The sequence below is a fragment of the Cherax quadricarinatus genome, chromosome 26, assembly GCF_038502225.1.
Source record: "Cherax quadricarinatus isolate ZL_2023a chromosome 26, ASM3850222v1, whole genome shotgun sequence".
Taxonomy (NCBI): Eukaryota; Metazoa; Arthropoda; class Malacostraca; order Decapoda; family Parastacidae; genus Cherax; species Cherax quadricarinatus.
Window position 1 is genome coordinate 8216520 of NC_091317.1, and position 25657 is coordinate 8242176.

The 25657-nt window shown below is 34.1% G+C and overlaps 1 protein-coding gene across 1 annotated transcript; it reads right to left on the reverse strand.

The window, feature by feature from the left end:
• Positions 1–12038: 12038 nt before the first annotated feature.
• LOC138853243 (acanthoscurrin-1-like) lies at positions 12039–16072 on the reverse strand. Its single transcript, XM_070088952.1, has 7 exons — positions 15958–16072; positions 15518–15523; positions 13141–13244; positions 12745–13033; positions 12593–12634; positions 12289–12405; positions 12039–12170 (listed from the first exon to the last, which is right to left on the reverse strand). The coding sequence occupies exons 1-7, from the start codon at positions 16070–16072 to the stop codon at positions 12157–12159; spliced, it is 687 nt and encodes a 228-aa protein (XP_069945053.1). The 3' UTR covers positions 12039–12156.
• Between the last annotated feature and the right edge of the window lie 9585 nt (positions 16073–25657).

The window sequence follows — 25657 nt, forward strand, 5'->3', positions numbered from 1 at the left end:
TGCCCTCACTGAATGGGAGACTCTTGTTGCTCCAGCACCAAAATCTAGTGCAGAACTGGTCTACAAACACTCAAGTTGGGATGGCCCCATGGTCGAAAAGGTGCTTACCAATATGCTTAGGGCTGCAACATCAGACAAGGAGACTATCCGTCTCCAAGCTGTGAGTGCATCTCATTCCAAAGGCTTACTCCAAACAGTTCCCATGTCGGCAATGGGAACACGCCTCGACCCTAAGACCCTCCGTATTGCAGTGGCTCTGCGTCTTGCTGCCCCAATTCACATGGAATATACGTGTATTTGCGGCGATGCACAAGCCGACCAATATGTTCTACATGGTCTGAACTGTTCCAAAACCAAGTGCTGGCATGCAAGATATAATGAAATCAACGACATCATAAAGAGAACCCTTGCTAAACAGCTGGATGCCCAGCCGAGAGAGAGCCCCGATCACTAGCAGTCAACAATACCCACAACCCAGCAAACCACCCAAACAGGAACACCATCTATCCTTAGAAGAAGAGCAGGCTCTTAGTATGAGACTATACCTGTGTGTCGATGCTGGCTGACACCTACATCCATCACAGTGTCGGGCGACAGGGGGGAGCTGCTGATCACAGGGAGGAGTACAAGATCAGCAAGTACAGGGACATAAGCCAACAGTATCAATTTGTCCCAGTGGGATCAGAGACCTTGGGATCATGGGGAAAAAATGCCACACGTTTCCTTAAAGAACTGGGTTCCAGACTCATCGACACCACCAGGGACCCAAGGGCAGCCGCTTTCATGTTCCAGCGCCTCAGCGTGGCCATCCAGAGGGGAAATGCTTGCTGCATACTTGGCTCGCGTCCGGCTTCGGAGGAGCTGGAGGAGGTTCATAATCTTTAACATTTTCTACCAATGTATTCATGTTTGTGTTTTCTGTGAATGCATTCTGACAGTCAATAAAATTTCATATGGAATGTAAAATATAGAGGGTGGTAGGAGAAGAAAATATTCAAACAGCTCCAGGAAGAGCCCTGAGTTTTCCAGGGTCACCAGTAAAGTTCTAGAGGTGATACCTCCCTATATATATATATATATATATATATATATATATATATATATATATATGCAAGGAATTCGCGAGAGCATGCGAAATATACACAAACACTGATCTCTGGCTGAAGGAGACTCGAACCTACGAACCTTAGGACAAGGTACGCAGTGCTTTACCAATCTACCCACACTGGACCAATACCTTGGTGTGTAGCATGAGCTACACGTTTGATCCAAGGCAGCCAGCTTTCAGGGAGAAGGCTTACAGCTTTTCATCTCATCCCCTGCATGCATCAACCTTACTAGAGATTTGAACAATGCAAGGAATTCGCGAGAGCATGCGAAATATACACAAACACTGATCTCTGGCTGAAGGAGACTCGAACCTACGAACCTTACGACAAGGTACGCAGTGCTTTACCAATCTACCCACACTGGACCAATACCTTGGTGTGTAGCATGAGCTACACGTTTGATCCAAGGCAAGACTCTCGAAACTCATCAAAGGTATATCAAAGGCCCGATTGAGTGGTTGGTTTACTTGCTTGCTGACTGGCTAACTGTCTGGCTCTCCAGTCACATTTGCTTAAATGATGGGTGACGTTCGAAACCTGGCTTACCATACCTGAAATTATTAAACACGTGACACTAACAGTCATTATGAAGAAGAGAAATCTCAACCTGCTGCTTAATGCGAGACACACAAGGACTTTATTTACGTGCATTTCTAAACAATAAGGAGGGAGGATTGTGTTATTTAGCAGAAGAAATGATAAAGGTTCCATCATCAGTCGGATACACTAGGAGAAACACCTCCCGATAATGGCAAGTCAATCGAACGCACCAAGAACCGCCGAACGAACCTATCTACCCAGACAGCCATATCCATTCAGATTGCCATATCCACCAAAACCTCCTGTAAGAAGAGATTGCCTTTAGGATACATAAATAAAAATGTGATATTGACTTTTAAAGTGTACCAAGGAATTTTTTTAAAGCGTTTATTTAAAATTAAATTTCTACTTGCCATATCCACCATAGCCACCAAAACTGCTAAAGTCACCATATACGCCTAGGCCTCCATATCTTCCGATGAATGCATCAGAGCAAAGGTTGACCATCACGGCCAGCATAAGAACCATCAAACACTGGACATGCTGGAATAACACAAGATATTGCTTATGTTTTTTGGAGAAACAATACTGTCTTACAGTTTGTCTGATACTGCAACCTCTTGTCAAGCATTTCTAGATATGTTTACCATAGTTGTAGCAACACTGTGGTTGAGGATCAAAGACAGTGCTGGATAATGTAGGTGTGCAAGCACTAATATATGACAACTAGTGTTTCCTCTCTGCCGTAGCCTTCGCTCTCCATGTCTCACATATTGTAAATGAATGGTTCAGAGAACCGACAAGTTGATAAATTAGACACATGTGCAACACTTGGGTAACTTTATTGAGGAAATGTTTCGCCACACAGTGGCTTCATCAGTCCATATAACGAAGAAAGGGGAAGAACAGGAGGAATTTAAGGTAATCAATCCCTCATGAGTCGATGTGGTCAGTCCATCAGTCTTGAAAAGAACCATTCACCTACATTCCCGTCTGACACAGCAACATCTTGGGATCTTAATACAGGGAATTCTTCACTTGCCTAAACCTTGGGCACGACCTACTTCCACATTGGACAAATGTGATACCACCTCTCCTGCCTACGGTATATAAGCTACTTCTTCTCACATATGCGAAGGAAGGGACTGATTACCTCAAACTCCTCCTGTTCTTCCCCGTTCTCCTTTGTATGGACTGATGAACCCACTGTGTGGCGAAACGTTTACCGTCTCACATATTGTTTATTTACGAGAACATGATAGTAGATGAATGGTTCAAAGAACCGACACGTTGTTAAATTAGACACATGTGCAACTCTTGGGTATCTTTATTGACGAAATGTTTCGCCACACAGTGGCGAAACATTTCCTCAATAAAGATACCCAAGAGTTGCACTTGAGAACATGATAGGTGAGCAACAGTTCTGGATAAATTATGATAAACTTAATTACCGCGATGCGTGAAGACCGTTACAAACAGACTGTCCCTATACGAACCTTTAACAATGGAGATCCGTTTCAAGGAAATATTTGGGAAATTTTCACTTTCTTATTTCATGAAAATGTACATAGGTAAGATCTTTCTTCCTAGACTAGTTTACATTATTTAAAAAAATTATGGGACAGATTTCTATATCTTTGATAAAAATTTAGTTTTCAGTTGTAATGTTCAAGACCTCCGTTTTGAAGAGACATACGTATCTTTCCAACGTCGCATTGCAACTCTGCTCTTCAAAGGTCATGTCAAGCACTGCTGTTTGTCATCACTGTTTTTGCTTTATAAGTATCATCTATGACCTTTTTCTGCTTTGTTCCACTTCATGCAGCATATGTTTACCAGCACGATACCCTAAGAAGTAATTGTATTACTCTGTGACATCTCTGTAATTTTGAAGTATAGACGGGTTAACATCTCCAAAGTACTTCCTTTGAACGATTCTCGAAATTCTTTTGCCACATATTTATTTACCATAACCATTAGGAAATACATGAAGATTTTTCAGCAGAATAGATGATGTGACATCGCACAAGGTACTGTGTTTAAACATCTGTTAACATCTGTCTATGTCTTTCTCTCTCTCTCTGTATATGTATATGTATGTATGTATATATATATATATATATATATATATATATTTATATATATATATATATATATATATATATATATATATATATATATATATATATATATGTATATATATATATATATATATATGTATATATATATATATATATATATATATATATATATATATATATATATATATATATATATATATATATATATATATATATATATATATATGTCGTGCCGAATATGTAAAACTGGTCAATTAGCAAGAACTCACTTAAAATTAAGTCCTTTCTGAAATTTTCTCTTATACGTTTAAAGATATATTTTTTTCATTAATGTTAATGTAAAAAAATTTAATTTTGCACCAAAAGAATCTTAGAAAACTTACCTAACCTTATTATAACAAGAGCAATTTATTTTAGCCTAACCCAACTAAATATATTTTAAATACGTTTACAATAATTTAGTACTAAACAAACACAATCAAATATATTTTTTTCGTTAGGTTCAGAATGATTTTGGCGAAATTATTGCATACACAAATTTTCACTTGTCCTATATGGCAAGATGAGAGTTGCTATTTAAGCCAAGATCGCAAGTTCTGCCTATTCGGCACGACATATATATATATATATATATATATATATATATATATATATATATATATATATATATATATATATATATATATATATATATATATATATATATATATATATATGTCGTGCCGAATATGTAAAACTGGTCAATTAGCAAGAACTCATTTAAAATTAAGTCCTTTCTGAAATTTTCTCTTATACGTTTAAAGATATATTTTTTTCATTAATGTTAATGTAAAAAAATTTAATTTTGCACCAAAAGAATCTTAGAAAACTTACCTAACCTTATTATAACAAGAGCAATTTATTTTAGCCTAACCCAACTAAATATATTTTAAATACGTTTACAATAATTTAGTACTAAACAAACACAATCAAATATATTTTTTTCGTTAGGTTCAGAATGATTTTGGCGAAATTATTGCATACACAAATTTTCACTTGTCCTATATGGCAAGATGAGAGTTGCTATTTAAGCCAAGATCGCAAGTTCTGCCTATTCGGCACGACATATATATATATATATATATATATATATATATATATATATATATATATATATATATATATATATATATATATATATATATATATATATATATATGTCGTGCCGAATATGTAAAACTGGTCAATTAGCAAGAACTCATTTAAAATTAAGTCCTTTCTGAAATTTTCTCTTATACGTTTAAAGATATATTTTTTTCATTAATGTTAATGTAAAAAAATTTAATTTTGCACCAAAAGAATCTTAGAAAACTTACCTAACCTTATTATAACAAGAGCAATTTATTTTAGCCTAACCCAACTAAATATATTTTAAATACGTTTACAATAATTTAGTACTAAACAAACACAATCAAATATATTTTTTTCGTTAGGTTCAGAATGATTTTGGCGAAATTATTGCATACACAAATTTTCACTTGTCCTATATGGCAAGATGAGCGTTGCTATTTAAGCCAAGATCGCAAGTTCTGCCTATTCGGCACGACATATATATATATATATATATATATATATATATATATATATATATATATATATATATATATATATATATATATATATATATATATATATATATATATATATGTCGTGCCGAATATGTAAAACTGGTCAATTAGCAAGAACTCATTTAAAATTAAGTCCTTTCTGAAATTTTCTCTTATACGTTTAAAGATATATTTTTTTCATTAATGTTAATGTAAAAAAATTTAATTTTGCACCAAAAGAATCTTAGAAAACTTACCTAACCTTATTATAACAAGAGCAATTTATTTTAGCCTAACCCAACTAAATATATTTTAAATACGTTTACAATAATTTAGTACTAAACAAACACAATCAAATATATTTTTTTCGTTAGGTTCAGAATGATTTTGGCGAAATTATTGCATACACAAATTTTCACTTGTCCTATATGGCAAGATGAGAGTTGCTATTTAAGCCAAGATCGCAAGTTCTGCCTATTCGGCACGACATATATATATATATATATATATATATATATATATATATATATATATATATATATATATATATATATATATATATATATATATATATATATATATGTCGTGCCGAATATGTAAAACTGGTCAATTAGCAAGAACTCATTTAAAATTAAGTCCTTTCTGAAATTTTCTCTTATACGTTTAAAGATATATTTTTTTCATTAATGTTAATGTAAAAAAATTTAATTTTGCACCAAAAGAATCTTAGAAAACTTACCTAACCTTATTATAACAAGAGCAATTTATTTTAGCCTAACCCAACTAAATATATTTTAAATACGTTTACAATAATTTAGTACTAAACAAACACAATCAAATATATTTTTTTCGTTAGGTTCAGAATGATTTTGGCGAAATTATTGCATACACAAATTTTCACTTGTCCTATATGGCAAGATGAGAGTTGCTATTTAAGCCAAGATCGCAAGTTCTGCCTATTCGGCACGACATATATATATATATATATATATATATATATATATATATATATATATATATATATATATATATATATATATATATATATATATATATATATTTATATATATATATATATGTCGTGCCGAATATGTAAAACTGGTCAATTAGCAAGAACTCATTTAAAATTAAGTCCTTTCTGAAATTTTCTCTTATACGTTTAAAGATATATTTTTTTCATTAATGTTAATGTAAAAAAATTTAATTTTGCACCAAAAGAATCTTAGAAAACTTACCTAACCTTATTATAACAAGAGCAATTTATTTTAGCCTAACCCAACTAAATATATTTTAAATACGTTTACAATAATTTAGTACTAAACAAACACAATCAAATATATTTTTTTCGTTAGGTTCAGAATGATTTTGGCGAAATTATTGCATACACAAATTTTCACTTGTCCTATATGGCAAGAAGAGAGTTGCTATTTAAGCCAAGATCGCAAGTTCTGCCTATTCGGCACGACATATATATATATATATATATATATATATATATATATATATATATATATATATATATATATATATATATATATATATATATATATATATATATATATATATATATATATATATATATGTCGTGCCGATTATGTAAAACTGGTCAATTAGCAAGAACTCATTTAAAATTAAGTCCTTTCTGAAATTTTCTCTTATACGTTTAAAGATATATTTTTTTCATTAATGTTAATGTAAAAAAATTTAATTTTGCACCAAAAGAATCTTAGAAAACTTACCTAACCTTATTATAACAAGAGCAATTTATTTTAGCCTAACCCAACTAAATATATTTTAAATACGTTTACAATAATTTAGTACTAAACAAACACAATCAAATATATTTTTTTCGTTAGGTTCAGAATGATTTTGGCGAAATTATTGCATACACAAATTTTCACTTGTCCTATATGGCAAGATGAGAGTTGCTATTTAAGCCAAGATCGCAAGTTCTGCCTATTCGGCACGACATATATATATATATATATATATATATATATATATATATATTATATATATATATATATATATATATATATATATATATATATGTCTGTCGTGCCGAATATGTAAAACTGGTCAATTAGCAAGAACTCATTTAAAATTAAGTCCTTTCTGAAATTTTCTCTTATACGTTTAAAGATATATTTTTTTCATTAATGTTAATGTAAAAAAATTTAATTTTGCACCAAAAGAATCTTAGAAAACTTACCTAACCTTATTATAACAAGAGCAATTTATTTTAGCCTAACCCAACTAAATATATTTTAAATACGTTTACAATAATTTAGTACTAAACAAACACAATCAAATATATTTTTTTCGTTAGGTTCAGAATGATTTTGGCGAAATTATTGCATACACAAATTTTCACTTGTCCTATATGGCAAGATGAGAGTTGCTATTTAAGCCAAGATCGCAAGTTCTGCCTATTCGGCACGACATATATATATATATATATATATATATATATATATATATATATATATATATATATATATATATATATATATATATATATATATATATATATATATATATATATATATATATGTCGTGCCGAATATGTAAAACTGGTCAATTAGCAAGAACTCATTTAAAATTAAGTCCTTTCTGAAATTTTCTCTTATACGTTTAAAGATATATTTTTTTCATTAATGTTAATGTAAAAAAATTTAATTTTGCACCAAAAGAATCTTAGAAAACTTACCTAACCTTATTATAACAAGAGCAATTTATTTTAGCCTAACCCAACTAAATATATTTTAAATACGTTTACAATAATTTAGTACTAAACAAACACAATCAAATATATTTTTTTCGTTAGGTTCAGAATGATTTTGGCGAAATTATTGCATACACAAATTTTCACTTGTCCTATATGGCAAGAAGAGAGTTGCTATTTAAGCCAAGATCGCAAGTTCTGCCTATTCGGCACGACATATATATATATATATATATATATATATATATATATATATATATATATATATATATATATATATATATATATATATATATATATATATATATATATATATATATATATATATATATATGTCGTGCCGAATATGTAAAACTGGTCAATTAGCAAGAACTCATTTAAAATTAAGTCCTTTCTGAAATTTTCTCTTATACGTTTAAAGATATATTTTTTTCATTAATGTTAATGTAAAAAAATTTAATTTTGCACCAAAAGAATCTTAGAAAACTTACCTAACCTTATTATAACAAGAGCAATTTATTTTAGCCTAACCCAACTAAATATATTTTAAATACGTTTACAATAATTTAGTACTAAACAAACACAATCAAATATATTTTTTTCGTTAGGTTCAGAATGATTTTGGCGAAATTATTGCATACACAAATTTTCACTTGTCCTATATGGCAAGATGAGAGTTGCTATTTAAGCCAAGATCGCAAGTTCTGCCTATTCGGCACGACATATATATATATATATATATATATATATATATATATATATATATATATATATATATATATATATATATATATATATATATATATATATATATATATATATATATATATGTCGTGCCGAATATGTAAAACTGGTCAATTAGCAAGAACTCATTTAAAATTAAATCCTTTTCTAAATTTTCTCTTATACGTTTAAAGATATATATTTTTCATTAATGTTAATGTAAAAATTTTTGGTTTTGCACCAAAAGATGCTTAGAAAACTTACCTAACCTTATTATAACAAGAACAATTTATTTTAGCCTAACCCTACTAAATATATTTTAGATTTGTTTACAATAATTTAATAATAAACAAACACAGTGAAATATATTTCTTTCGTTAGGTTCAGAATGATTTTGGCGAAATTATTCCATACACAAATTTTCGCTTGTCTTATATGGCAAGATGAACGTTGCTATTTAAGCCAAGATCGCAAGTTCTGCCTATTCGGCACGACATATTCGGCATATACATATATATATATATATATATATATATATATATATATATATATATATATATATATATATATATATATATATATATATATATATATATATATACATATATATATATATATATATATATATATATATATATATATATATATATATATATATATATATATATATATATATATATATATATGTATATATATAATATATATATATATATATATATATATATATATATATATTCTATATATATATATATATACATATATATATATATATATGTGTCTTGCCGAATATGTAAAACTGGCCAATTAGCAAGAACTCATTTAAAATTAAGTCCTTCCTAAAAAAATTTCTTATACATTTAAAGATATATTTTTTCATTAATGATAATTTAAAATTTTTAATTTTGCATCAGAAGAATCTTAGAAAACTTACCTAACCTTATTATAACAAGCATAATTTATTTTAGCCTAACCTAACTAAATATATTTTAGATTTGTTTACAATAACTTAATAATAAACAAACCCAGTGAAATATATTTTTTTCGTTAGGTTCAGAATGATTTTGGCGAAATTATTGCATGCACAAATTTTCACTTGTCCTATTATGGAAAGATGAGCGTTGCTATTTAAGCCAAGATCGCAAGTTCTGTCTATTCGGCACGACATATATATATATATATATATATATATATATATATATATATATATATATATATATATATATATATATATATATATATATATATATATATATATAGTATATGCATATATATCTCTCAACACGATGTTGTTGAAGGGTCCCAGATGAACATGAATAGCTTCTGGGTGTCATGACAGTCGTGTCATGGACAAATATGAGTGTCACAACCAGTAGTTTATCTTTTCCTACTGTCTTTGTGAAGGTCGTCACTAATGCCTCAAAACCACACCTTCACCTGTCCGTGGCGTGACTGGTAATGTGTTAGAGATTAGACTGAAAAAATCCGTCCTGTGCTAGATAGCCACTCTTTGAATTTCAAGGATATTACTAATGAAAAATTAAATTTATATATTGTTGTTTTAGAGTTAAAAATATATCCAAATTTACATAAATATCAACAAGTCAAGATATGCATTTTTATGCACAAATAATAAAGATGCAGTAACCCATATTCATAATAGATAATTGGAAAGCTCCGATATATAAATGATTCAGGAAACTTACAACTTGATGAATGAGACATTCGTACAATACTTGAGAAACTTTATTGTGGAAAGGTTTCGCCAACCAGTAGCTTCCTCGGTCTGGTACAGAGATGAATGGTGGAAGATTAGGAGTTTTAGGCAAACAGTCCCTCAGTCTGGAGTCGATGTGTTCACTCCATCAATCTTGATAAAAGCACAGCATGTGAGCAGAGAAGGAGTTATATACTATAGACAGGTGAGGAGAAGCAGGAGGAGGCGGCGTCACCATAGAAAAATTCATAGGTGGAAGTAAGTCATGACTATAGGTCAGGTAAGCGTAGAACTGATTGTGTCAAGATCCCAAGATGTTGCTGTGTCTGACAAGAATAAATATGAGAACAAGATGTATTCAGAAGTAATTTTTTTATTGGAAAAAATCTGTACTTCCCCTCATAAAATAAAAATCGCATCTCATTCATGAACTGTCTGAATGAAGGATTTCAAAATGAAGTCACTATGCAACTGAAGTTTGAAATTACCTCAAAATTTGCACATTTTTTAATAATCGATTTTTATATTTTGCAACAAAACGAACCAGAATTTAAGTAAATAATGTTGCTTAATTTACTTAGCCAATGTAAGAAACTGCATAATTTTATTTATTTTTTGTTACTGGTCAGCTGAATCTTACAGTAATCCGAAATGAATATCTTGTGTTGACACACATTGCTTCACTGTGATACTGCAAAATTATTCTTAATGAAAAATCGTAATTTACTGTATGACGGATATAAAGGACTGAGTCGTCATTCAGTGAGAATAACAAGTGAAAACCAAGAATATTTCCCAGATCGGAGATTGAAAACGAAAAACTGTACGCTGTTGCTCTTACTTGGACCAGGTAACAGAACCAAACCCAGCGACCAGACAGGTTCTACTCTTGCCTTAGAAGTTCATTGCTTACCTACTTGCTCTCTCTGAACAGTGATAAAATGGTCTAACTTGGCTTTGCACGCATGTCCTTCAATCTTAAGTTGATATTGACTTTCAATTATAATTATAAATACTAGATTCTATAGAATCTCAGATATCATTGGCCTACACACGACTGTCTGTGTGATAACTTGAAATCAAGAGAACAAAAAAATCTTCTTATTACAGTCCTGGAGTAGAAGGTGCCCCCTGGTGCCCAAATCCAACTTCTACTGTTAGACTCTTCATTAGAATCGGGTTCCGAAACTAGAAATAAAAATAAAATTTTACTCTTTTTCATGTAGAGTTCATATTTCTTTTCAACAGAGTAATTTCAATTTCCAAAATCCATTGAAAAATCTTGTGTAATTAAGAGATAAAATTACTAAAAGAGAAAGCCATAAAAATAATGTTTCGGAATTCTAGTTCAAATATAAATATATTTCTTGCTCATGTTACTGTTACTTATGCGACTTATTTTCTTAAAATGCATTGTATATTGTTATGAGGAAAATTAATAGAAAGAGCAATAAAAGGACACAGTGTTCAGGTAGTTTATTCCATTAATAATGAAGAGGACTGAGGAAGACAGCAGGACGTGGTCAGGACAAGGTAAGGCCAGACGTGGTCAGGACAAGGTGAGGCCAGACATGGTCAGGACAAGACGAGGCCAGACGTGGTCAGGACAAGGTGAGGCTAGACGTGGTCAGGACAAGGTGAGGCCAGACGTGATCAGTACAAGATGAGGCCAGACGTATTACTTCCCGTAGCCTGAAATAATATTTGTGTTACAGTTTGCTCCCATTGAAATTTGCACTCATATTAACATTAAAAAATTCAGAAGTAACGAAAAGACAATAAGCAGGATGGACAACTCCATCGTACTCACCCAGGCCAAGACCACCTTTGCCGAATCCGCCGAATCCACCACCTTTACCAAATTCGTTGAATCCACCACCTTTGCCAAATCCTAGTTCTCCTCCCTGACCAAATGCTCCATGACTCCCTAAAAACAATGAGGGAAGCCATAATCACTAACAGTAAAATATATTTCGATATAATGTATTAACAAGATATTTCTGCAGCTACATTAAATCATGGTAACAACTTGTAAAACAGTTTTCTTAAGTGTGTGCTAAAATATTATTACAGTCATCAAAGCAAAAAAACCTTATGAAATGCTTTTGACTTACCGTGACTTTTGCTCAGAATAAACGTGTGTCCACCTTGGCTACCTATGGAACGAGAAAAAGACATTAATACTGTGTTCTCATATGATTACCTTCATTATGTGACAAAAAATTAGTATATGTAGGAAAAAATAGCTAAGAAACTTAATACTTACCATATCCTCCATTAAATCCTCCACCATAGCCGCCCAAGCCACCGAAACCTTGTGATCCACCATAGCCGCCATATCCACCAAGGCCGCCAATACCACCAAGACCGCCAAGACCGCCAAGACCACCATAGCCACCATGTCCACCATAGCCTCCAAGACCATGTCCACCATAGCCTCCAAGACCATGTCCACCATAGCCACCATGCCCACCATAGCCACCAAGACCACCAATTAATCCACCATAACAGACTCCAACCATCACGGCTATCACCACCGTCAATGTCAGGGACTGCTGAAAGTAAAAGGAATTGTTATTACAGCAGCCCAATAAAATATATCATGCAGTTTATTATTACTCAACTGTTTCAGAACAACTTGTCCCTAAGTACAAACTCGTACCATGACTGTAGGAGCTGGAAGCTTGTGGAGCTGGACAATGTGACGGTGAGGGTAGGTGTCCAGGACTTTATATAGGAAAAGTGACTCCACCCTCCCACTGTAACCTTCAGTACGTGGACCTCGCAGTCATACCTGTTGTTTAACTCGGTAATGTGAGTAGTATTTAAAGAGAAAAAAGGAAATGCAAAAATGTTATGATGAAAATTTCTGTTTTTGTCTTTATGAAAATATAGGCAAATTATGGTTATATATCATGTGCAATCTTATTTTTTGCAATTACTCAGAAAATCGCGGGAAAATAAATTACTCATATCACGTAATACGTCTCACAGAATAATTCTGATATAATTTGCTGTTAAAAATATGGAGGAATTATTAATACCATAAACAACTTACATACTAATAATAATAATAATAATAATAATACTTGATTCACTATTTAGAAGATATCAATACCCTTTGTGTTTAAGAAATGTTGGATAAATTTTTCAGTTTATGTATATATACAAAGATAGACATATTGATGTATATATAGGCTACACTGAGACATTAACCAATCAATTTATATATCCTTAAAGACACGTTTAATAAATAAATAAAAGTGAATGAAATTAGAAAAGAATTGTATATTTTTTTTTTATATTTTGATGTATATCAATAGAACGTGTAAAGAGAAAAGAAACGGAGTGTCGATATGCTTTAAGTCAAATTAACCAGTCAACCAAGATTAACCTCTTAATGATCGTGTCTCAGACCATGTTAGGTGACTAAAAAGGTATTCAGGAAGCATGACTAATTGATCTCTCTCCAGTCAATGTACCTTGTTGATCACATGTTTACGGCATTATTTATCAAACTTACACCTATTTTCATTGTGTTTTAAATGAGTTCCAGATCATTAAATTGTCTGGAATTTTAACGTGACTTTACTGGAAGATAAAAATTGTCGAATTTCTCAAAAAAAATATCGATTCACAAAAAAATTAAGATTTTTACTGGAAATTCCTATACTGTTTCCAAGGTTATTATATATGTCATCAGTAAAATATTCATTTTTTTATTATCTGGAACGTCATCTTAAGCTTCCTCGCCAAAGTCTGGGCGATTTGTGTATTGTTCCAGTCACGGCATTGTGGCTTTTATTCTCCATCTCTATTCCGTGTTAGTCGATTCGTCTTTTGAGTCTCTGTTGAAGTTTTACATCGACAAAAACAATCACGTAAGAGAAAGCAATGGTTCTAAGAATGAAAGTTTCCCTCTTAAAAACATATTGTGATATTTTACAACGTATTTAAAGTTAATGATGAGAAAGAGTAAATAGCTTCAAGACATCTCGTTTACCCTCTGATGATAGTTTGGAACACTAATAATCTCAAAATGGATAATATTCAATTTACAATTGATGCTGATCTGCTGCCAGACACCAACCTCGTCCTTCTTCTTTCTGCTTCAGTTGCTGCGACTGGCAGGGTCATCAGCACCGGCTCCTGGTTACTGTGTGAGTGAACAACCACATCCAACCACCACTCCTACAATAGCGTTACTGTGTGAGTGAACAACCACATTCAACCACCACTCCTACAATAGCGTTACTGTGTGAGTGAACAACCACATCCAACCACCACTCCTACAATAGCGTTAGTGTGACTGAACAACCACATTCAACTACCACTCCTACAATAGCGTTACTGTGTGAGTGAGCAACCACATCCAACCACAAATAATACCCTAGTGTTGCTTTGTGAGTACACTGTCACACCCAACAACTATTCCTATATTAGCGCCATATATTGACAGTGACTGAAACTATTATGGCAAAAGAAGCAGCATTCATCTGTACCATAAGACACACACATAATGCACCTAACAAGAAACTATTTACTACACTTAGACATATGCACAGTGACCAACGTGTCATTAGTCTCATTAAACAGTAGATATGTAAATTAGGAGCGACGGCTAAAATGCCTGGAGCGAGAGGCTAGTAACCCCCTTTTCCTGTATAAATTGCTAAATGTAAAAAGAAAAGCTCTAGCAAGAGCAGAAAGTATTTTCAAATCAAGAAATCCACGTGTTTAGACGTCTAGAGGTACTAGAGAAGACTAAGACAAGAGTACACCTTTCATGTCTCAGTACAAATTAGATTAGTCTTTATTTATAATTGACATGTTTTTATTAATAAAAAATATCCATTTTTAGCGATAATAAAAAACAGGATTTCAATTTGCAGATTTTTATTCATATGGTGACAATCAGAGACGAATGGCTAGCTAGCAAATCTGGCTAGCTTCTAGCCGGTGGCTTAACTATCTAGAAGCCTTGCTGACCCACGGGTCACCTTGCTGAGGTAGTGGGAGACGCTACCAACCTCACTTACCATACCCTGAAATTATGAAACACATAACACTATAAATATTACATTATGAAGACATGAAAACCCCCGTCTATTGCTTAAGGCCAGACACACAAGGACTTATTTAAGCTTCGTTACTTACAGCGCTAAATACATGGAGGGTCATTTAGCACTAGAAGTGATAGAGGTTCCTTCATCAGTAGGATACACAAGAAGATACAACAATATAACTCCTAACACCTACCGATAGGGCCAAGTCCACCGAACGCACCCAAACCACCAAACGGGCCAAATCCCCCGAACCGGCCCAGACCACCAAATCCACGGAAACCTCCTGTAAGCACAAAATGAATTGCAATGGATTGTTTGTAGGATATGTAAAAATAATGTGGTCACGACATTCCAAGTGCAACATTGCGAACATTGTTGAGAAAGAGTTTATTTTAAAATGAATCTCTACTCACCATATCCACCATAACCACCAAAACCACTAAAGCCACCATATCCTCCAAGGCCACCGAGGCCTCCAAAGCCTCCAATAAATGCACCAAAACAAACTTGGAGCATCAGGGCCGCCATGCCCAGCATCACGTACAGGACTTGCTGCAATATTAAAATATTGTGATATTTTTTTAAAGAAACAATCGATGACTTGCAGTTTGTCTGATATTACAGATATCTACTAAACATTTCAAGAGATGTTTACCATAGTTACAGAAGCAGTGTGGATGAGGAGCAAAGAAACAGTGCTGGAGAATACAGGTGTACAGCTGCTTATATATGACAGCTACTGCCTCCTGTCTACCGTAGCCTGCGCTGTCTGCAGCTTGATTATTATTTACGAAAATATGAGAGGTGCGTAGCAGCCAAAGATAAATTACGAGAAACATTAGTTCGTATGATGCATGAATGTCAATGCACATGGATTGTCCCGTTAGGAACATATAACAATAGAGATCCGTTTCAAGGAATCATTTGGAAATTTTTGACTTTCTTGCATTGCCTAAACATCTGTATAAAATAAGCTGTCTAGGTAGACGAATTTTAAAATGTTGTAACTGAAGTATTAACTGACGTTGGATTAGTACGCAAAAATATTCTGTGAATTTATTTTGAGCTTGCAAGTCTAGCGTTTAAGAATTTAGGTTTTCACTGACGAATCCTCTCCCACGGCCCAGTGCAACTCGTTGCTCTTCACTAGTTACTTCAAACACTAACCTTGTACAACGATCTTAAATGCTTTCTACACCCGCACTGCCTTCCCCAGTCTTGCATAAAAAAAAAAAATCCCTTCTCTGTCCTACGAATGACTGTTATTGCTTTCTAGGTAGCAAGTATGACCTCAGGTTGAATTCTACTACTCTCTTAACTCTAATTTTGTTTACTAGCTCACAGTATACATAGCAGATAACTGGCTTTACACGCTGTTATTATTATTATAATCATAGGGGGAACATTAAACCAGAATGAGTCATACAGTGACTGAGGGAATGCGAGTCATTCAGTCAATCCAAGAAAAGAGAGGATAAGTCCATATCCTTGGATCAAGAGCCTCTCATCAGCATCATTGATGAACAGGGGGATCATCTCTGTATAGCTCAGTATCATCTGCTTTTCTTCCTTTATTCAGGTAAACGATCGCTTTCTGGGAATGATCCAGTATTACTTAATTCTCTGACATAATAATATGGCTGATCGTTGCACGGTTTATCACCTAAATTTTTTTTTTCCATGAACACCTTTTGCGACAACTAGAGACCTCAAAGACCAATCGGCTTCGAACTTGCATCTAGTCTGATACCAAATGGAGACCTGTCCCGTCTGAACTACCACACACTACCAACGGTTATGGTAGAGGCAGTGAATTCCTGACTGACAACTATGAACGCTACACAAATTTATAAGTTGTAATTTTTGCTCTACAATAAGTTCTAAGTTCATGGACGAGGGAGAATAAAAAGTATATTTATCTACAAATGGGGACTTACTAAGCCATGAACAGGTCTTCAGTGCTTCTGGAGTTTATCTGGAGAGAGTTCCGGGGGTCAACGCCCCCGCGGCCCGGTCTGTGACCAGCCCTCCTTAGGTCAGTGTCCCAGGATGCGACCCACACCAGTCGACTAACACCCAGGTACCCATTTTACTGATGGGGAACATAGACAACAGGTGGAAAGAAACACGTCCAATGTTTCTACTCTGGCTGGGAATCGAACCCAGGCCCTCACCGTGTGAAGCGAGAGCGTTAACCACCAGGCCACCAGAGCCCCTAGTGTTATTACCTGGTCATGGCTCAGGCTACAGTACATGTAACTCTGAATATTTAGCTCTTCACTAGAGGACTCCTTGCAGCTAGTCAAGAACTTCTAATCCATGAAATCGGGGCTACTCTTCCCTTCCCATCCCTGAGGCGCTGCTCGACTCCCCTTCCCATCCCTGAGGCGCTGCTCGACTCTCCCCTTCCCATCCCTGAGGCGCTGCTCGACTCTCCCCTTCCCATCCCTGAGGCGCTGCTCGACTCTCCCCTTCCCATCCCTGAGGCGCTGCTCGACTCTCCCCTTCCCATCCCTGAGGCGCTGCTCGACTCTCCCCTTCCCTTCCCTGAGGCGCTGCTCGACTCTCCCCTTCCCATCCCTGAGGCGCTGCTCGACTCTCCCCTTCCCATCCCTGAGGCGCTGCTCGACTCTCCCCTTCCCATCCCTGAGGCGCTGCTCGACTCTCCCCTTCACATCCCTGAGGCGCTGCTCGACTCTCCCCTTCACATCCCTGAGGCGCTGCTCGACTCTCCCCTTCACATCCCTGAGGCGCTGCTCGACTCTCCCCTTCACATCCCTGAGGCGCTGCTCGACTCTCCCCTTCACATCCCTGAGGCGCTGCTCGACTCTCCCCTTCACATCCCTGAGGCGCTGCTCGACTCTCCCCTTCACATCCCTGAGGCGCTGCTCGACTCTCCCCTTCACATCCCTGAGGCGCTGCTCGACTCTCCCCTTCCCATCCCTGAGGCGCTGCTCGACTCTCCCCTTCCCATCCCTGAGGCGCTGCTCGACTCTCCCCTTCCCATCACTGAGGCGCTGCTCGACTCTCCCCTTCACATCCCTGATGCGCTTCTCGACTCTCCCCTTCCCATCCCTGAGGCGCTGCTCGACTCTCCCCTTCACATCCCTGAGGCGCTGCTCGACTCTCCCCTTCCCATCCCTGAGGCGCTGCTCGACTCTCCCCTTCACATCCCTGAGGCGCTTCTCGACTCCGACGTGTTTAAAACTAACCGTTGAATATATTTATTTTCAAATATGATCGAAGGTGCTACATTTAAGATTATATCTTAAAGTTATACCTCGTGTGATCACTACTATAAAGTTCTAGAATATGCAAAACATCAGCTGAAAAATGGGAAACAGTGCGTAATAATAAACTGAGAGGAACATCACTGAAATATAGAGACAGAGACCCAATTTGCAGAAGAAGCTTTGATTGACAAAGTTGCGAAACGTTGTCGCAATAAAAATTTGTTCTTCAGTCTGTGTCTGCCATCATACTAGTTGGCAAAATGTCACTTCATCAGTGACTGGAATAATACATTGCAGGGTGTGCTGCAATGATGTAGTCTCAGACAATACTTGTTCATGATATCTGTAATATAATTAGAGGGTATTACTTTCATAACTAAAGACCAACACGAGCTGCTAAATACAGATAAATATACGTCGTCATGAGTACAAGAGCAGCACGATGTCACAACTCACAGCTGTCACACTATAAACACTGACTTGTTGTTAAGAGAGAAAAGGACCTCGGGGTAATAGTTAATAATTATATATATATATATATATATATATATATATATATATATATATATATATATATATATATATATATATATATATATATATATATATATATATGTAGAGCCGAATAGGCAGAACTTGCGATCTTGGCTTAAATAGCAACGCTCATCTTGCGATATATAGGACAAGTGAAAATTTGTGTATGCAATAATTTCGCCAAAATCATTCTGAACCTAACGAAAAAAATATATTTCACTGTGTTTGTTTAGTATTAAATTATTGTAAACAAATCTAAAATATATTTAGTTGGGTTAGGCTAAAATAAATTGCGATTGTTATAATAAGGTTAGGTAAGTTTTCTGAGTTCCTTTTGGTGCAAAATTAAAATTTTTTACATCAACATTAATGAAAAAAATATGTCTTTAAACGTATAAGAGAAGATTTTAGAAAGGACTTAATTTTAAATGAGTTCTTGCTAATTGACCAGTTTTACATATTCGCCACGACATATATATATATATATATATATATATATATATATATATATATATATATATATATATATATATATATATATATATATATATATATATATATATATATATATATATATATATATATATACATATATATATATATATATATATATATATATATATATATATATATATATATATATATATATATACATATATATATATATATATATATATATATATATATATATATATAATATATATATATATATATATATATATATATATATATATATATAATGTATATGCAAAACAACCACTGTGAAAGAATATAGAAATTCCAAGCGCTTTCGTGACTACTCACACACATATATATACATATATATATATATATATATATATATATATATATATATATATATATATATATATATATATATATATATATATATATATATATATATATGTATATATATATATATATATATATATATATATATATATATATATATATATATATATATATATATATATATATATATATATATATGTATATATATATATATGTGTGTGTGTGTGTGTGTGTGTGTATTGTATGAACGGACGTGATTTATTATTATTATTATTATTATTATTATTATTATTATTATTATTATTATTATTATTATTATTATTATTATTATTATTATTATTATTATTATTACTGTATTTAAGGCGCAGCGCTAAATCTGTAGAATCAGACAACGATAGTGAGAATGAATGAAAAGACAATAAAGACAATGGTAAGACAATCAAAAAGAAAAGGAAGAGGCAAGGAATAGGAGGACTGGTCGAATTTCTTGTATCAGAAGCACATTTCCGGCATGAGGAGGCTTGCACCGGCATCAAGGAACTTCACTTGACGGGAGAAGACGGGGAAAAAAAACAAACAATGTCATAGAATAATAAAAAAAACATTTGAAAGGGCAATAAGCAGTCTTCAAGCTTTATAAAGCTCTTGTACGTGGCCCACCTTGAGTACTGTATTTGTGCATGGAGACAACACTTACTTGTGTATAACTGTAGTACAGAAATGTTCAACAATGGGCAATGGAAATGATCCCGGAAACAAGTCAGTTCAGCGTCCAGGATAGCCTTCCGGCTACAAAACTGACACATCTTCAAACATTGAACGATAGCGATAATCTCACTGAGACATCTAAGATGTTGAACGAATTAAATTATGCAAACCACGACAGTTTCTTCCAAAAATCTTGTAAGACGTATGTGAGAGGAATGGCAAACTCACCAAATTGCAATGATGGTGAGAAAATGAAAAAGTTATCTTCCAGCGAGAGATATCATTAATATACTAGTATACAAGGGAAACGCTTGTAGCGGTCATGCAGTGCCTGGTTCTGTTCAAGGAATGGGAGGACAGATCTAATTTCTTAGATAAAGAGCCCCACAGAAGCATCAAAAGCTCCTCACAGGAGTCAAAGACCCTTCTGTGAGAGGATCAGAGAGAGAGAGAGAGAGAGAGAGAGAGAGAGAGAGAGAGAGAGAGAGAGAGAGAGAGAGAGAGAGAGAGATATCCATGAAATAGTTTCTCCGCCAACGATCCTGAAACCAAATTAACTCTTGAATTCCGCTGGAAAGATCTCCTCAGGTAAAAATAACTCGACCCTGCACACACCAGGGACTTCCTGTCCACCTCAAGGCCACTAGAGGTGGTGGCCGCCACGTAAATAATTCATGACCATGACTCTGAAGTTCAGAATAACGTGCAATTTCAAATTATAATCTAGAGTATGTACGGGGTTCGAACCGGCGTCTGGAGATGTCATGCACCACGAGCAAGCGTGAGCTGGAACCGGGACTCACATTGAATATTCGCTGATGTCATAAGTTCCAAAGTAGTTCCGCAAATTATTCAGTACACTACAACCTTCGTCACCATACTGTTTGTTCACGCAAACCAAAGAGTAAATTATCCATAGTTATGCGAACGGTATTCCGAAATTGCAGTCATATATATATATATATATATATATATATATATATATATATATATATATATATATATATATATATATATATATATATATATATATATATATATATATATATATATATATATATATATATATATATATATATATATATATTATATATATATATATATATATATATATATATATATATATATACATATATATATCCATACATATATATATATATATATATATATATATATATATATATATATATATATATATATATATATATATATATATATATATACATATAGATATATATATATATATATATATATATATATATATATATATATATATATATATATATATATATATATATATATATATACTAGTATATTAATGATATCTCTCGCTGGAAGATAACTTTTTCATTTTCTCACCATCATTGCAATTTGGTGAGTTTGCCATTCCTCTCACATACGTCTTACAAGATTTTTGGAAGAAACTGTCGTGGTTTGCATAATTTAATTTGTTCAACATCTTAGATGTCTCAGTGAGATTATCGCTATCGTTCAGTGTTTGAAGATGTGTCAGTTTTGTAGCCGGAAGGCTATCCTGGACGCTGAACTGACTTGTTTCCGGGATCATTTCCATTGCCCATTGTTGAACATTTCTGTACTACAGTTATACACAAGTAAGTGTTGTCTCCATGCACAAATACAGTACTCAAGGTGGGCCACGTACAAGAGCTTTATAAAGCTTAAATACTGCTTATTGCCCTTTCAAATGTTTTTTTTATTATTCTATGACATTGTTTTTTTTTTCCCCCGTCTTCTCCCGTCAAGTGAAGTTCCTTGATGCCGGTGCAAGCCTCCTCAAGCCGGAAATGTGCTTCTGATACAAGAAATTCGACCAGTCCTCCTATTCCTTGCCTCTTCCTTTTCTTTTTGATTGTCTTACCATTGTCTTCCTTTGATGCATCATTTTTATTGTTCCTTGATAATGTGAGTAGTCACGAAAGCGCTTGGAATTTCATTATTCTTTCACAGTGGTTGTTTTGCATATTCTGGAATCACCTGTTTACTGTGATCTTATTGCATATACATGTATATATATATATATATATATATATATATATATATATATATATATATATATATATATATATATATATATATATATATATATATATATATATATATATATATATATATATAGAACAAATTATAATAAACGTTAATAACTTGCTCAGGAAATGAGCGACATTAAAACAGGAGACCAAGTTTTGCAGATCCTGCAGTCAACCTTTATAATGTGATGGCTAAAATAAGTATGACAGTAATTTTTTCTGGCCATTTCAGCAGGCCCCCGGCTGGTGATGTAACTGCACGACATTAGTTTAAAACAAGGAACACTTTCAGAGCAATACAGGAATCACTGAACCTGAAGGGGGTCATACAGCGCTCTGGAAACGATGGATAATTATACTTGATCAGAAGGAAGAGAGAGCTGCTCAGAATCTTTGCATACAGAATCCTTCATTAGCATTAAGGCAACTTTCCTTGAAGAAAACACTTCTCTAGGTTTTGTGGATAATGTAGTAAACATGCCATCTATTTTGTACAGAGAGATATCAGTTAGAGATACTAACTGTTTCTACTTAGCTTCCCTAAAACATGGTTTGTCAGATTCGGACGTGTGAGTGTAGGAGGGTAATATCCGCTAATGTTGAGTTTACACGATGTTGTTCGATGCTTCTAAAATACGATGTGATTGAAAATATTTATAATTACATAAATGTCAAGAAAGATCAGTGGTTCCCATTCCTTGTGTTGGAAAATTAGTATACAAGAAAAGCAAAAATATATTTGTAAAAAATCATAGATAAAAAAATATAAATTAAAAAGAAATTTTTTATTAATTACAAAATTAACACAAATATCGGTTTAAACCAGAATTAGAAATAAAAACAAAATAAGAAGAAAACAAGGAATGCTTATCAACGAAACACATTAAGTCACAAGTCTTGAGGAGGAAGAGAATTACCTAACTCTTAATAATAGACCAAACTTTTCATTAAAGAATTTGTACTTCCGTTAACATAGTCTCTTAAGGGAAAATACTTCCCTTCTTATGACAGACAATAATAGATAAAGGTTTGTAGACTCCATGGCACCGCGTAGTGTATAGTGAAGTGTTGAGTTTCTCCCTCCATGATGTGCAGGTTAGGTTAGGTAAGGTTCGTCAGGAAACAGGACAAGTGTTTCCTGACGCCAGTCTTAGTCAGATGATGACCTGCCGTTGGAGGTTTTGGTTATCTGACTGAGGCCTTCCGCTGGCTTACCGGTCCAAACGTTTAAAAATTATGGTTAGTTATAACCATATAGTTATTCACGATGTGCTTATAGCTACAAGTGTGGTAGACCTATTGTGTACTATTATGCATCAATACATCCGAATAAGTTGCGTGGGAACATATACTCTGAGGTAAGATATCCTGGGCCTGGGATACTTTACGTCTGCGTTACAGTGCAATGAACTGTAATGTCGTGACTGGTAGTACATTTACATAAGTGTATCACATAACAAGCTGAGTTAAATAAAGAGTTCCAAGAGTCTGGAATACTTCCGAGTGCACGAGTGTTGACTCAGGAAGTGAGTCAACACAAGTTATTACCAGTGGTTAACGCACTGGCCTGTGAGGTTTAGGACTCACTCGCCATGGGTTCAAATCTTACCCATTTAGTGATCTCTACGAGTGCAGGAGAGCTATTAATAAATGAAGTTATTTTATCAACACCGGAGCGTCACCAAGTAAAGACGATGGAAGAATCCTGCCATGAAAAAATCAGAGCGGCCCTAACATACCGGTGGAAAATTTTATTAACAAATTGTTAATACAAAACAAATTCTGGCCACAAAATAGAGCGAAACACCAACGTCAAAGACCTGGGAGTGATTATGTCGGAGGATCTCACCTTCAAGGACCATAACATTGTATCAATCGCATCTGCTAGAAAAATGACAGGATGGATAATGAGAACCTTCAAAACGAGGGAGGCCAAGCCCATGATGACACTCTTCAGGTCACTTGTTCTATCTAGGCTGGAATATTGCTGCACACTAACAGCACCTTTCAAGGCAGGTGAAATTGCCGACCTAGAAAATGTACAGAGAACTTTCACGGCGCGCATAACGGAGATAAAACACCTCAATTACTGGGAGCGCTTGAGGTTCCTAAACCTGTATTCCCTGGAACGCAGGAGGGAGAGATACATGATTATATACACCTGGAAAATCCTAGAGGGACTAGTACCGAACTTGCACACGAAAATCACTCACTACGAAAGCAAAAGACTTGGCAGACGATGCACCATCCTCCCAATGAAAAGCAGGGGTGTCACTAGCACGTTAAGGGACCATACAATAAGTGTCAGGGGCCCGAGACTGTTCAACCTCCCAGCATACATAAGGGGGATTACCAATAGACCCCTGGCTGTCTTCAAGCTGGCACTGGACAAGCACCTAAAGTCAGTTCCGGATCAGCCGGGCTGTGGCTCGTACGTTGGTTTGCGTGCAGCCAGCAGCAACAGCCTGGTTGATCAGGCGCTGATCCACCAGGAGGCCTGGTCACAGACCGGGCCGCGGGGGCGTTGACCCCCGAAACTCTCTCCAGGTAAACTCCAGGTAAGAGCCGCGACACACAGGAGAAACCATGTAGGAAAGTTTACACAGAAAAAGACACTCGTACATATATCTCCTATACTAAGATATCTTTTCTCTTACAATTAAACATTACATTTTCATTTATTACTAATAAGTATCAAAGAAAATTTATGGGGTAAAAATATTATGAATATATTAATTGATTGGTATATTAGTGTATATATCAGTGTTATGTAATGAAAGGAATATATCAGAGTTTAT